This window comes from Rhea pennata, chromosome 17, assembly GCF_028389875.1.
Source record: "Rhea pennata isolate bPtePen1 chromosome 17, bPtePen1.pri, whole genome shotgun sequence".
Lineage (NCBI taxonomy): Eukaryota > Metazoa > Chordata > Aves > Rheiformes > Rheidae > Rhea > Rhea pennata.
Window position 1 is genome coordinate 12,578,449 of NC_084679.1, and position 14,464 is coordinate 12,592,912.

General features: G+C 50.7%; 3 protein-coding genes across 8 annotated transcripts in view; all 3 read left to right on the top strand.

The window, feature by feature from the left end:
- PXN (paxillin) overlaps positions 1 to 9,874 on the top strand; it is a 47,356-nt gene extending 37,482 nt beyond the window's left edge. For 3 of the 5 annotated variants that reach the window (XM_062589788.1, XM_062589789.1, XM_062589784.1), the window contains 5 exons: positions 2,398 to 2,568; positions 2,913 to 3,086; positions 3,619 to 3,700; positions 4,078 to 4,226; positions 6,158 to 9,874. In XM_062589788.1, coding sequence (XP_062445772.1) covers positions 2,398 to 2,568; positions 2,913 to 3,086; positions 3,619 to 3,700; positions 4,078 to 4,226; positions 6,158 to 6,424 — 843 coding nt within the window. In that variant the 3' untranslated portion in view covers positions 6,425 to 9,874. Of the gene's footprint in view, positions 1 to 147; positions 334 to 2,397; positions 2,569 to 2,699; positions 2,768 to 2,912; positions 3,087 to 3,618; positions 3,701 to 4,077; positions 4,227 to 6,157 lie in introns of those variants that run through there. The other 2 variants (XM_062589785.1, XM_062589787.1) reach the window with 2 other exon arrangements.
- A 461-nt stretch (positions 9,875 to 10,335) lies between these two features.
- RPLP0 (ribosomal protein lateral stalk subunit P0) lies at positions 10,336 to 13,955 on the top strand. The gene is made up of 8 exons (XM_062589831.1): positions 10,336 to 10,359; positions 10,473 to 10,576; positions 11,000 to 11,175; positions 11,270 to 11,357; positions 11,645 to 11,791; positions 12,336 to 12,521; positions 13,001 to 13,141; positions 13,723 to 13,955. The coding sequence occupies exons 2-8, from the start codon at positions 10,523 to 10,525 to the stop codon at positions 13,882 to 13,884; spliced, it is 954 nt and encodes a 317-aa protein (XP_062445815.1). The 5' UTR covers positions 10,336 to 10,359; positions 10,473 to 10,522; the 3' UTR covers positions 13,885 to 13,955.
- A 361-nt stretch (positions 13,956 to 14,316) lies between these two features.
- Positions 14,317 to 14,464, top strand: part of GCN1 (GCN1 activator of EIF2AK4) — a 44,289-nt gene continuing 44,141 nt past the window's right edge. For both annotated transcript variants that reach the window (XM_062589743.1, XM_062589744.1), the window contains exon 1: positions 14,317 to 14,340. In XM_062589743.1, the coding sequence (XP_062445727.1) occupies positions 14,323 to 14,340 (18 nt within the window). In that variant the 5' untranslated portion in view covers positions 14,317 to 14,322. The remainder of the gene's footprint in view (positions 14,341 to 14,464) is intronic.

The window sequence follows — 14,464 nt, forward strand, 5'->3', positions numbered from 1 at the left end:
AAATCAGCAGTCTTTCCTGTGTTTGACCATTTAGACAAGTGTCCACAATGTGAGTGGATTTTGGAGGAGCTGCAGGGTATTTGTACAGGCAGATCTCAATGGTGAGGAAGGAAATGCCTCTGCATCTTGAACTGTTGTTCTTTGCAGGTGACCTCTGCTCCTCCCCTTGTCCGCAGTGCCACTCTGCAAGCTGTTCATGCACCCCTGGGTCCTCTCACCCCTGAGAAGGCAGGACTACTTTTCTGTTTCCTCTCAGCATGATGTGCTCTCCTGGGGGTTGACTGTGACACAGATATTACTTGGAGCTGTTCCTGGAGCTCCCAGTGCGGTGAATGTAGATGATGTCTTGCAGTGCGTGGTTTGCTCGTAAAGCTTGTAGCTGAATTGGAGTGATGGCAGATTTCGTGGGTGAGGATGGGAATTTGAAGGAGCTTTGCATGATGAGTCTATGTGGATGCTGTGGATGGCAGACATTGTGTGCAGGAGATGGAAACAACCTCTTTCAGATGGGGACTCATCTGTGATCTCTTGAAAAGGCTGGACCATCAGTCCAAGGTAGAAGTTATAGTGTCCAGAGATGGATGTGCCTGCACTGGGCTAGCTGTGGCTTGCAGGAATGTGTGGTCCCACAGGCAAGGGTGAAGAAATGCTCTATTGCTGTGTGTCAGGTTCATCCTATCTACTTTCTCTCCAAACAGTAGTTACCATTTGTCTGTCTGCTGTGTCTACCTGCCCTGCTTGGTGGCACAAGCCCCTGGTAAAATGAAGACAGATGTGATTCTCCAGACAAAGTCCAGCCCTTTTCCTCTTGCTGTATCGTGCAAGAAGCCCTGGCTTTGTAATGACTCTGGCCTGGCTTATAGAGAGCGCCTTATTGACACTCTGCTGTGACAAGTGTCTCCAAAACATACCACTGCAGAGACATTTGCAGTATCTGTGTGGTGGAGAGTACTGCTGCCCAGGGTTTGTTTTATGTGCAGGACACAGATGTGATGGGGCTGTTCTGAGCTGCTGGGCTAAGAAAGGCAGATAGTTGTAGAGATGGCTGTGAGGAAGGGGGAAGAAGGGGGTGTTTGGCTCCACTGGGAGTTGTGCTGCATACAAGCAAGACTCATGAGCAGTTAAAACTATGTATATCCTGAGAATTTTATTACAACAAGTGGAAACCAGTGTTTGACATTGAGTAAACTAGTCAGCTGTAAACATTGCTAACAGAAGAATGGGGAATAGAGCTGCTTCTGTGGCTGGAAAGGCAGGATCTGCCAGGGCTCCAGAGAACTTCAGTATGTCCCTTGTCCCCTGGCTGTGATTGCAGCAGTCTGGAGGGTTGTTCACAAATGTTGACTTTTAAGTCTGTTTTAAGTCCTCCTTTGCTCCAGACTCTCATCTCAGGGAGGAACTTGTTTGGCTTTTTCTAAACCTAACAGTAGCTATTGTAGTGCAAAGTTAGCTAAAATCTATATTTTACTATTGCAGCTTGCCTGAGTAATGAAGGAGGGTTTGGTGTTCAAAGAGAACATACACTTTCTTCCTGAGTTATGAACCTTAGTAAAACATTTCCCTCCTTCCTCCTCTGAGAAGCGTTTCCAAGCCTGAGAAGCCTCTGTGTACTGTGATGGTGTGATTTCCAGAAATGGTCTCTGAGAGAAGTGTCTTAATCCCCTTCCTCCCACCCCCAAGCATTTCCAGAGGTCACACAGTAAACATGGCAGTGTTTCCATTGGCATCCCATCTGCTGGGGCTCTGCTGTGAATGTGCTGCTCTGCCCGTAGGTAAATATAGGACGAAAAGCAACTTTAAAGGAATTGTTTCTTGGTGCTTGCAGTGCCCCAGATGGGGCAGAGGAGGCTTGGCAAGATGATGTGCAAAAGCAGCACAGAGGAGGGAGGGAAAGGGAGAAGATATTCTAGCTGAAGGGCAGATGGGATGAGGAAGGAGAGAGGGATTTCTAACAGCGAGGAGAGAGTGTCAGCTGAGAGGGAGCAGCAACTGTGTAGGAATAGAGGTCAAGGGGAAGGGGCCTGCTGGATGGCATCTCTGCTTTGTCAGCTGGCCAAGAACTGATGAGGTAAAGGGAGAATTTTGGCAGAGGCTCAGAGAACACTGTACTGACTGCTCAGGATCTGCTGGTAACTTCTGCCATATGAGCAGTGAAGGAAAGTGGAGTCCTCAGCTCACAGCTCTGTTGTTACACATCCCAGGGTCTGTGCATGTTGTCTAATTGGGCAGAACGGGTATGCTTGATCCTGGCTCTTAGTGCCTTCTGTAGCGAGCAAAACCATCTCCTAGCAATCTGCTGCCCATCAGTGCAGAGGAGCCACTGGCAGCAATAGCAGGTATTCCCTTTGGAAGCACAGCAGCACTTGTCTTACAGTCTTTGGTTTCTCTTCCCTGCAGTTCATGGCACAGGGTAAAGCTGGGAGCAGCTCCCCTCCATCCACAGCCCCTAAACCTGGCAGCCAGTTGGACACCATGCTGGGAAGTCTCCAGTCTGACCTGAACAAATTGGGTGTAGCTACAGTTGCCAAAGGTGTCTGTGGAGCCTGCAAGAAGCCTATTGCTGGGCAGGTGAGTCAAAGACGCTGTGTCATTGCTGAGTCCTGGGCTGCAGCTGGGAGTAGTGGGGAGGGCTGTTTCGTGAGGCTGAAGGGACTGGAGATGCTGGAGAAACTGAAGTACTCTATTTATCCACTGGCTAGGTACGCTGTAAGCTCCTCCAGTGACCTCTACCCTGCCCTTGAGGGACTGCCCTCTCCTGAGATGATAGGTAATTCAGTTTTCATGCTACCCCAGTCCAGGGCTCACTTGAGTAGTAGAACTTGCCATTCTTGCTGACCTCCAGCTGGTATCTTGTCATGTGATCTAGGGGAGAAGAAAATAGAGTTGTCCTTCATGATTTGTATTCCCAACAGGTAGTTACAGCCATGGGGAAGACCTGGCACCCTGAGCACTTCGTCTGTACCCACTGCCAAGAAGAGATTGGGTCACGGAACTTCTTTGAGCGAGATGGTCAGCCCTACTGCGAGAAGGACTATCACAACCTCTTCTCTCCTCGCTGCTACTACTGCAACGGGCCGATTCTTGATGTGAGTTCCTGAAAAGGTTAAGGCTGTCAGAGTGGTGCTGGCCTTGGTGTTTAAAAACCTACACTTCACCCGTGTGTCCCAGATAAAAAAAAAATTGTTTTGAGATTTCTATTTTTCCTTTGTGCTGGCTCTGAATGGGAAACAATTTGACCCAGCCTGGTTCTGTAGGTCATCTTACCTTCCCTAAAGCTGTAATCCTGCAGACCACTACATCATTCCTTCGTTCCAGTAACGATTCTCCAGCTTTTCGCTATTGGTAGTCTGTGGTAACAGGCACCAGTACTAATTCTGAGAGCTAGACGGGGCCCTGTATAAGGGAGGGAGCAGTGTGTAAGATCCTTTTAGGGTAAAAAGAACTGTGTGATGGGGAAAGCCTGAACCAGCCAGAGGCAGGAGGTAATTGATGCTCCTTAAAGACATACTATTCTAATGCATGCTGTTGTCAGCACCACTGTAATGTATTCTCCACCTTGTACCTCTATGCTGAAGCCATAATTTACATGACATGCCCTTTGTGTCGTCTTCTGAACAGAAAGTGGTGACAGCTTTGGACAGGACATGGCATCCTGAACATTTCTTCTGTGCCCAGTGTGGAGCTTTCTTTGGACCTGAAGGTATTGCTGCCTTATGCAAGGGAAAATTATCTGCTCTCTTGAACTGCAGACAAGTGTGCAAGGCAGAGCTGCTATAAGGGGAGAGCCAGAGATGATAGGGGGACTGTTGAAGATGGAAGTGCCAAGGGAGATAGCTGTCCTTGGGGGAAGGATGGCAGTCACAATCTCCTTTCCTCCCTGGATAGGAAGAGTATTCCTGTGGCTGGAGCAGGAAAGGCAGCAGAATGAGGGACAGCTGCCTGCAGTGTGTGTGTGCAAGGGCAGGGAGAGGGATGATCCTAGCTGCTCGAGTCCCCCCCCCCCCAACTAGAGCCTGGCTGGCCATCGCTAAAGATCAGGAGCTGATGCTCTTTGGCTCTCTTCTTTTCCCTTGACAGGATTTCATGAGAAGGATGGCAAAGCCTATTGCCGCAAGGACTACTTTGACATGTTTGCTCCCAAGTGTGGAGGCTGTGCCCGGGCTATCCTGGAAAACTACATCTCTGCCTTGAACACCCTGTGGCATCCTGAATGCTTTGTCTGTCGGGTAAGAGACCCAAGGTCCTTTGCTGCTGCTGTACGACCCTTGTCTTTTCAGCCCTGCAGGCATTTGGTCTCTTATCAGGAGAAGGCGCCTGTAGCGTAGTGAAGAGCAGCCACCCCCACAGGATAAAAACATATCAGCAACCAAACACCTTCTTGTTCCTCTGCCTGTTCACATTAAACTTTCTAGTTGCTTTGCTCTTTTTGTTCTCAGCTGCAATTATGGGCTTCTGCAGCAGCTCACAGAAAAGCAGAGACATTTTCTGTGACCTTTAAATAATTACGAGCTAAGCTTCTCTCTAAGCACTTGCCTTAGCAATCAGATTGAGGATCTTTCTCCGGTGTTCAGTCTGACAGTGTAAACTACTAAGACTGACCTCACTCAGACAAACATGCAAGTCAGTGAAATAGTGGCAGGCTCCATACAACAGGCATAATAAACAGGAATACTGCAGGTTAAATGCTAGGCACTCTGAAAGATAATATTAACTAATATTAACTCTTGCAGGCCCCAAGAGAAGAGCAAGTATCAGCCAGTATTTCCTAGAACGTGAAAGAGACAGGCTTGGGTCAGTAGCAGAACTGTGAGCTCCTGGTTTCTGGTGCGGTGCTCAGAGCACCACTCCGCTCTCTGAGGCTTGCCTGGAGCTGTTGGGACTGACTATGGCTCCAGCAGTGGTGTGTGGAGAATGGAGCCAGAAGTCCTGACTATGGGGCTGGAGAGGGCTGTGCCTTCTTGGAGCTGGGTTCAGACTTCTCAAGCAGCTCTGTTTTCCTTTCCTCCTGCCACCACACTGCATGTATTAGTGGGGCCATCACTGTCTTCCAGGACGCAAGGCAAGATTCTCTTCCTGTTTTTGCTAAAGCAGAGCTGACTTTAGCTCTCCTGCTGTTTGAAGGAGGAGACTGTTTATTGAACTAATCATCAGTGTTAGTGTTAGAAAAGTCATGGACTCACTGCAGGCAAACTGCATTAATCTCAGTTTAGCTATTCATGGCTACACACGCTCTCTGCTGGATGTGTCGGGTCCAGCTGCGCATACCTCCTCCCTGGGGAGGAGGATGGTCTGGCGCTGAGCAAACCAGGATCCTGGAGATCTGGCTTCTCCTCTGGGCCTTGCTGCTGATGTGCTGAGTGAGCCCAGCAGGGTGCTTGACTCTCCCCCACACCCTGTTGCCTCAGTTCCACCCCCCTGTACAAGGAGGAGAGTCTCCCCAGTCCTGTGGGGAGAGTGAGTGGTCACTTTCAGGGCAGGTTTGGAAGTGCTGCATTCTCAGCTGTCTGCTGAGTGGGGAAGAAGTGTTGGGCACTGATAAGCACACGTATCCTTTTCTCATCCATTCAAAATTGTTAGCACTGTGAAGCAAACCAGATCTCCCAGTGGTGATGTAACCTTTGTGTGTGCCTGGTGGAGATGTTTCAGGGTGGAAGATCCTGTGCAAAGAGTATATGCAAAGTGTCAGCTATTCTGCAGAGATGAATTGTAAAAATGAATTGTGCCTCTTTCAGTTAGAACCAGCCCCCAGTTCATCAGAATCCTGCTGGGTAAAGTTTGTTGTGCTGCCCATTATGAGGAAGCTGGAGTGAGGTAGGGAGATTAGAGGGGGGAAAAGGTCTTTTCCTTTCTGCCAATTGGATGCATATCTGCTAGCTCATTTGTTGTATTTTCCATGTGTTAGTGAAGCCAGCTGGAGGAAAGGACATATTTATTTCCCTTGCTTGCAACTGTATCTGTCCTTCTATCAGTCTTGGAAACTCTCATCTTGGTGGACAGAGGTTGGCTTTTTGGACAACAAGGATGTATGTTGGGAGGTGACAGTTTACCTGGCCCACAGTACTATTAGATTGGGCCACAGGGCAGAGGAGGTTTGTGGAGCAGCCCAGGTCCCTGGCTTGTTACATAGTATATTCTCTTCTGCTTTTTCCTCCTGCAGGAATGTTTCACACCATTCATCAATGGCAGCTTCTTCGAGCACGACGGGCAGCCCTACTGTGAGGTGCATTACCATGAGCGTCGTGGCTCGCTGTGCTCTGGTTGCCAGAAGCCTATCACAGGACGCTGCATCACTGCTATGGGCAAGAAATTTCACCCCGAACACTTTGTCTGTGCCTTCTGCCTCAAGCAGCTCAACAAAGGAACCTTCAAAGAACAAAATGACAAGCCCTACTGTCAGAACTGCTTTCTCAAACTCTTCTGTTAGAGGCATCCTAGATGGGAGCTAAGCATCTTTCTGCCACCCCCTTGGCAGTTCTGTCTCTTTGAACATTACTGTGATTTAGAAACCTTACCAAGCAGGGGAGAAGGGGAGGGGGTGGGGTGGGAGTGCTTGCTGCTGCTATGGAGAGGCAGTAGATCCAGAAATGAGATGGACCATTAAACTGGAAATGCCCTTGCTGTATCTCAGCAGAGAGAGGCTGAGTCCCCTCATTACAGCGTGTGTGTCTGCGTGTGCAACTGACAGCTGAGCTTAGCCCCAGGGTTTGGGCAGGGAGGTTTCACCCAGCCCCCTCCTGGCAGAAGGAATCTGTGCCAGTACTTTTCAGCCTGTGTCAGCTCTCTGAGCAAATCGTGACACTTGCAGACAACACAGCCCTCCACTTTGACACCTCTCCCTAAAGCACTTGAGTGCATTCATGCAGTCTGAGCAATAGCACAGTGAGGGCACCCTGTAATCTTGGTGCCACCCTGGCTCTGCTCACCAAAGCCACGTGGCACGTGTGATTTACTGAGATGAGACATCAGCACAGGCAGCCAAGACCCTGCAAGGGTCTCTCCAGTTCCATTACACTGTAAGGAGTTGATACCACTTACCTTTTCTTAAGAGGAATTGATGCATTACTGTGTGGGTTTTTTTTTTCTGGTTTGTAATTCTCTGCCCTTTCTCAAAACACTGGAGCAAGAGGTGGGGAAGAAGCCCCCGATCACCCCTCAGCACTGATGTCTGTTCCTGTGGGTGGGATCCTGTGCAGGGCACCTCTGTCAGCACCCAGGCCTGCTCAGGGCATCTGCTTCTCTTGGTGGCTGCCTCCAGGAGAGAGGAGGTGGCTGGCATCATCCCTTCTTTAAAAGCACGTGCAGAGAGGTTAGGGCACAACTTTTTCCATCCATCCCCACCGTGAGCGAATGTGACGTGTGTATCTGGCTGGAAAATCTCCCACCTATCAGGGCCTGAAAACAGTCACAGGAGCAGGGAGAAGTAGAGGGGTTTAAGAAGCCAGGAAAAAAAAAAGCTCCAGACTATAGTTTCTTCTTCCTCTCTTTACTAATGAGACCTGTCAGCCTTTGGTATTTCCCTTTTCTGTGCTCTTGTTAAACATGTTCTACTGAGAGACACTAGAGCAATAACCTTTTATATTGACTGTTACTGGTATAACAAGTCCCTTGGGTCAAGTGTGTGATACACTTGCAGTTTTGCTATCAAAGTGAATACTGTATCCTCTCTTTGATAAGAACTGTAGATTTCTACACTGATTTTGAATTCATATCTAATTTACTTTTAATCCTCTTATACAGAAATTGGTTTTGAAGTGATTTTAAGAAAGCAACTTTTATATCTCGAGCTGTGCTGTTCTAGGCAGTGTGCCAGTTGTGCTGGTTTACTGCATCTGTAACCTCAACGCTTTGTTAAACCTAACTAACATTGATTATTTTCCTTTTATTGCGGGTTGGGAGGGGCTGGAATCTATGGGAAGGGAATGTGATTTTTTTTTCCTAGCACAGGCAGGTGAACTGTGAATAGCTTCTCCCTTCCCCCCTTTCTCCTCTAGGTAACCTAGAAGTGTGTTTTTTGGTTTTTATTGTAATCTGTAAACTGCTGTATTTTAATCACCTGCCTTTCTCCCAAAGCCTAGCTTCCAGGATGTTATAGTGAGTCTTAATATGATGCTGCAGGGGGCAAGAGCTCAGAGCTTCACCCTCAGTTTATCTTCTTCAGCCATCTGAAATCAGAGCAGGGCTAATTGGGGAAGGGATTCCTTTTCTCCTGTGGAAGAATGGTCTTGTGACTAAAGAAAAGGAGGAGAAGGTGGGAGATACAGACTCTGTTCCTGACTAGCTGTGTAACTTTTGGGCCATTTATTAAACCTTTGTGTGCCTCAGTTTCCCCATCTGTAAAATGGGGCCATTTTTGCCTGGATTCATGAAGTTATAGTGAAGCTTAGTTCATGTTTGCTGAAGCACTTTTAGATCTCTGGCTGGAGGGATTCCTCTATAGAAGGTTAAATATTATGTTGAAATACTCTACAGTGTTCTGTGGTAACAGCCAAAGCAGCCCAGGGAGCAAGCAGTGTTTGGAATTATACTCCAGAATACTACAGCAATATTACTATTGGAACAGGTAATGTCGGGGGATTATGGTTTTCAGCTTGGTAGATACGTTAGGGATCTGGGGGTGACTGCTGGAAACAAGCCAGACCCCAGTTACTGTTCAATGTAATCTTGGCTTGGTGCTTCACTACTCTGCTTAAATCATTGCAAGTACTTTTAACCAGACTGCCATACGAATGAGCCTGTTTGTAGTAGTTAAAGCAAAGGGACCTGTGGATGCATTAGAACTAAAGCTATGTCGGTTGGGCTGAGTGCGGCTTTTGGACAGTGCAAGAGGCAAGAAAACTTACAAATTTATCATTTTATTTTTGAAATCAGTTTGACTTAATCACATATAGCTTAGAAGTACTCATTTTATCTTGCTGAAAAGATCAACTTGTTCTGGCCCCAATAAGAGGATGAAAGGCCTGTGCGCAGGACGGGGGGTGAGAAGGTTGGAGTGCTGTTTCTAGCACTATAGCACTCGTTGTGCGACACCTACCAAACTGTGTAATCATGTGCCTCGGTTTCCCTGTCTGGGGATCATTTAACCTACCTCACTGCTTGTTGAGGCTTTCGTCATTGACATTTCTGGAGCGCATGGATGCGGGGTGCCACAGAAGTGTGGTGGTGGTACTGTATGCCAGTACCAACAAGGGAAACTCTTCTGTCATTAATGCTAAGTGGAGATCGTTAAACAAGCTATCTCCTGAGCAAAATATTGAGCTTTTCCTGGATTCATCTGGTTTGTGACATGCTGAGATGCTACATGGATGCTGCTCAGCCAAATCCTTACTTTTGTGGTGACTGCTGCCAATATGAAAGTCAAAAATGCCTATTGTTTTACTTCAGATATAGACTAGAAGGGCCAAGGTGCCGCACAGAGCAAGCGGGGAGGATGATGTGCTGTGGTAGCCCAGACGCTAGGGGGTTTGTGCCTGCCGGGCAGCACGCGGTGCTGCGGGAAGGACCCGCAAGACGGGCTGACGCTGCTGCAGGTCCTCCGGTATGGCCGGAGGAGAGAGCCGTGGGTACCTGCTCTCAGGGGGCAGCCCCTTGTCTGAGGTACTTAAGCTTGGACACATCACTTTCGTCGCCGCGTTTTGCCCGTGAAGGCCTTCGCGCTCCCTTTTCGGTGCTCTCCCGGTCCGATGCGCTCTTGCCCTGCGCCCGAGGGCTGTCGGCGTAGAAAGGTCCCTTTCGAACCGCGTCTGGACTGCGCTGGGGGGCGGATTCTCCTCTGGGTCGACAGTAATTTGATATCTTTTTTTTTTCCTTGTAAACTTCTAACTCTGCTTTGTCCATTTAAAATTCTTGCAGTTATGCTAATAAAATTTTTACCGTTGCTCTTGCGTGTTTGTTCTGCTCGTTTCTATCCCACAGCTGGGGAAAAGGCGTGTGGCCGCGTGCCGGTTCCCTTCCCCCGAGCCCTAACAGCTCCCGTTAACGGTGGAGGTGGGAGGTATAACGGGTGCGGCGCAAGAGAGCGCTGCGGCGTTTTCCTCCCGCCAACGGCCGCCCCGCCCCGCGCTGAGGCGTTTTCCTCCCGCCAACGGTCGCAACGGCCGCCCCGCCCCGCCCCGCCCCGCCGCCGCCGCGCTCCTCCGGCCGCCAGGCGGCGCCGGCCGCGCTCCGCACCGCCCCCGCGCCTTCCGCCTCCGCCTCGCTGAGCGGCGGGAGCGCTGCCCAATGAGGGCGGCGGTCTACCCCGCTTGACAGCCAATGGGTTGCTTGGCATCGGCCCTCGGCTCGCTGCCATTGGCCGCGAGCCGCGGTATAAAAGGAGGGAGGCCCGCCTCCCGGCCTTTCTTTCCCGGAGCCCTCGTGGAGGTGGGTGCGCGGCGCGGCGGCGGCTCTGTAAGGCCGCGCCGGGGGGCCCGGGCACGGGCAGGGGGCAGGATGCGGAGCGCGGGGCCTATCTGAGCTGCGCCTCTCCCTGGCAGGTTACAGCTCGTCTTTAAACCCGCCGGGCGATCCTTGGAGCACCGCCGCGATGCCCAGGGAAGACAGGGCTACGTGGAAATCCAACTACTTCATGAAAATCATCGTGAGTGTCGGTGTGGCCTCGCAGGCCCCTGGGCTCCGCTGCCCCGCCGGAGCTGCGGGCGCTGCTCGGGGTCCGTGCGGGTGGGGCTGTCCTGCCTCTGCGGATGGGTGGAATCTTATTTAAGATGCTGGGTGCTGTATGCTACTTGTTTAAGGAATGATTTCTGATTATGTGAAGAGTCTCGATCAGACTGTTTTCAGGCTTTGCAGGAAAATTTTTTGCGCTGGTGCTTACAGACACAATTTGCCTAGAGAACTGTTCAGGTTGTTAAGAGGGATGTGCACCTTGTAGCTGTAGCTCAGGGTCTCTTTGGGTTGAACACTCTCAAACTTACCATCGTTCTGTCAGAATTTACCTTGAGGTTTTAATGCTGCTTTGTATCTTGAGTTTCTTTGTATAATTACTATGTTTCTCTTTCTGTAGCAACTCCTGGATGATTATCCAAAATGTTTCATCGTGGGAGCAGACAATGTAGGATCCAAGCAGATGCAGCAAATCCGTATGTCCCTGCGTGGGAAAGCGGTTGTGCTGATGGGGAAGAATACCATGATGCGCAAAGCTATTCGTGGTCATCTGGAGAATAACCCAGCCTTAGAAAAGTGAGTATTGCTGTCTGAACGTGTCTCTGGGGCCTCCTTTTGGAAGGAGACTTTGTCTGAGGAGAGGGACTGAAGGCTGTTGTCTTTCCTTCAGGCTGCTGCCTCACATCCGTGGGAATGTGGGCTTTGTCTTCACCAAGGAAGATCTGACTGAGATCAGGGATATGCTGCTGGCCAACAAGGTAATGGAGATTGGGTCTTGCTGTGCTTCTGGACTAGGAGATACAGAGTAGAAATAAAAATAACCCTTCTTGGGGGCTGCTTGATTGTTATGAGTCTTTAAAGACTGGGAACTAGGCCCCTGCAGCCTTAGCACAGCTCCTCAGGTTCCCCCCCCCCTATTTTGTTTTTGAGTGTCTGGTTGATGTCCATCTTGGAGGAGCACTACAGGGAGGAACTGATGACCATTACATGGGGCCTGAGAGGCGAGCGTTATTCCAGCTTCTCTTCTTGTTTCCCCTTTCTCTAGGTGCCAGCGGCTGCTCGTGCTGGTGCTATTGCGCCTTGTGACGTGACTGTGCCAGCCCAGAACACTGGTCTCGGACCCGAGAAGACCTCCTTTTTCCAGGCCTTGGGCATCACCACGAAAATTTCCAGAGGAACCATTGAAATTCTGGTTAGTGAGCAGCACACTGCTGTCATCCGAAGCCCTTCCTGCACTGAAGGGCCCCTGATGTGGGGGGCACCCTCTGTGCCTTACCTTGCCTTAAGGTAGGCACAAGGCCTTATGTTGAACACTACTATGGTGGGACAGGAGGTGTAAAGATGAAAGCTCCCATTAGCGCTGAAATGCTGTATTAGCAGTCCGACTGCTTCTCTTCAAGAACATCTAAAGGTGGATGTCTGGTTTGGGTCAGGTGTGCAGGGCAGGATTTAAGTTCCTCTGTCAGGTCTTTACTGCATGGTTAAGCTCTGCTAAAGGAACTCATAGACACACTAGCCTCTAGGCTGTGTGTTAAGTGTACTGCTTTTCTCCAAGCCGAGATGCGTCTGCTGCATGGTGTAGGGCTTTCTCAAATTGTGCAGCTGAACTTGAACCCATTTTTGTTGCACTTATTTATTCCTTCAGTTCTGTCCTTTGCCATTAGCAATGTGCAGTTGAGCCCCAATCAATGTGAATTTCTCGGCACGTGGTCACTCGTTTTCCCTTTATTCTTCAGAGTGATGTGCAGCTGATCAAGACTGGAGACAAAGTGGGTGCCAGTGAGGCCACCCTACTGAACATGCTGAACATCTCCCCGTTCTCCTTCGGGTTGGTGATCCAGCAGGTCTTTGACAATGGCAGCATTTACAATCCGGAGGTGCTGGACATCACTGAGGAGACCTTGCACAAGCGCTTCCTGGAGGTAAGGACCAAGACCTGTATCTGTTGCATTCCATCCTTTTGTGCAACCACTGGGGAGAAAACGGACAGTTAGGGCAACCGGCACTGCGCCAGAGTGAAGTATCACCTCCTACATTTCTGCTCAAGTCCTGCAGAACCAGGAGCTCTTTCTTCCTAATGCCCAGGAGAAACAATTGTTCAAGGAGCACCTTCTCTAGGCTCTTCTGTCTTCTCCAGCTTCAGACATTCTTTGCTTTCTGTTGTTAAACTGAGGTGTGTGCAATCAATGAATACATAAAGGCCGTAAAGTGTATATGGAATCAGGAAACTGCTCTGTCAGGTGCTTGGTGTCACACAAATCGTGATGTCTTGTGTAAATCTGCTTGTGTGCGATACATGCTATCGCTCATTATATTTGTGTAGGGATGTGCTGTCATCTGTAACAGTTTGTAACCCAGGTGGTTTGTCAGAGCGTGGAAACACGAGGCTCTCTTCTCACAGGGTGTCCGTAATGTTGCTAGCGTGTGTCTGCAAATTGGGTACCCCACCATTGCCTCTGTGCCCCACTCCATCATCAATGGGTACAAGCGGGTCCTGGCCGTGGCTGTGGAGACGGACTACACCTTCCCGCTGGCTGAAAAGGTAATGGTCGAGTCTGATCTACTTGTCTAAAGGTTATTTAAAACGCCATGAGGCACTTCCACAAAAACACCTTGAACGCCACTTGATTTGAAAGGGCGTGGATCTGTCTCTGGCCACGGGCTCGCTGTGATGTTGAGAGGCAGGCCTGCGTGCTAGGGCTGTCCTGAGAAGGACACTTCTTCAGAAGGTTTTGTTTTAATGACGAGAGTCTGCTCGCTGTGGAAAGCCAGAATGAAATACCCGTGTTGTAAAGATGCTGGAGTTCCCGCCTCTCAGGGCTGTTAGAGCACAGCTGAAACGCTGTGAGGGTGAGGGGAGGCTGGGGGAAGCAGCTGTCCCAGCCACTTCACCCTGCCACCAGCAGGCAGAGGTCGGGGCCAGTCTGGGCTTTGAGGGGGCTTTCCTCCCCCCTTGTCTCTTCCTTCTATTTTGACTCTACTTGTCGCTGGTTCTTCATACATGCATGTTCCCTTTGGCTTCTGGGAGATGTTAGTGTTACCTTTCGGTTGAGGAAGTTCAGTCCCTCTAAACGTTTCCTCTGAGTTTACATCTGATTTTTGTTTGTTCTTTTGCTTTTGCAGGTGAAAGCCTTCCTGGCAGACCCCTCTGCTTTCATTGCTGCCGTCCCCGTGGCAGCTGAAACAGCTGCGCCTGCCGCGGCCGCTGCGGCTCCCGCTAAAGAGGCAGCAAAGGAGGAGTCGGAGGAGTCCGACGAGGACATGGGATTTGGTCTCTTTGACTAACAGCAGCAACAGTCTCTCTCTTCGTGTCAGAGTTGGTCTAATTGGAGAAATAAAAAGCTATTTTACACCTTCGCGTGTGCCGGCATTGATGGTCTAGCCTTCAGGTCCTTAGGGGTTGGGAAGAGCATGGTCCAGTCCTCTGGAGCCCCCACGTCATGAGGCTGCAGGGCCAGTGCCGGGAGGAAACCGCGTGTCCGGGGGGTCTGGGGAACGGGCTGGCACCGGCAGGAGGCCCCCGAGCGCCGCCTTCGCCGCGGGGAGCGGGGGGCGCCGCTGCGGCGGGCGGCGCCTTTCGAGAAGAAAAGGCCACGAGGAGCGCGCGGGCGCGGGCGTGAGGCGAGGCCCGGCCCGGCCCGGCTCGGCCCCGCGGCGCCGCCCCGGCCACCTCAGCGCCGCCGCCCCGGAAGCCGCTACCGCTTCCGGGTCGCCGCCGGCGCCATGGCGGCCGACACGCAGGTGAGTGCGGGCCGGGCCCGCGGCGGCGCCAGGCCCGGGCGCGGGGGCCCGACCGACTCCCGCCGTGAATTTCTGATAAAAAGCTGCAAGAAGGCGGGTCCGCGCAGGCCCCGCTCGCCCCAGC

Bases quoted from the DNA above. Each gene is read 5' to 3' on its own strand.
- RPLP0 (XM_062589831.1), top strand. From the start codon at position 10,523: ATGCCCAGGGAAGACAGGGCTACGTGGAAATCCAACTACTTCATGAAA. The intron at 12,522-13,000 runs GTAAGGACCAAG...CTCTTCTCACAG, and splicing joins TGCACAAGCGCTTCCTGGAG to GGTGTCCGTAATGTTGCTAG. The intron at 13,142-13,722 runs GTAATGGTCGAG...TTGCTTTTGCAG, and splicing joins CCTTCCCGCTGGCTGAAAAG to GTGAAAGCCTTCCTGGCAGA.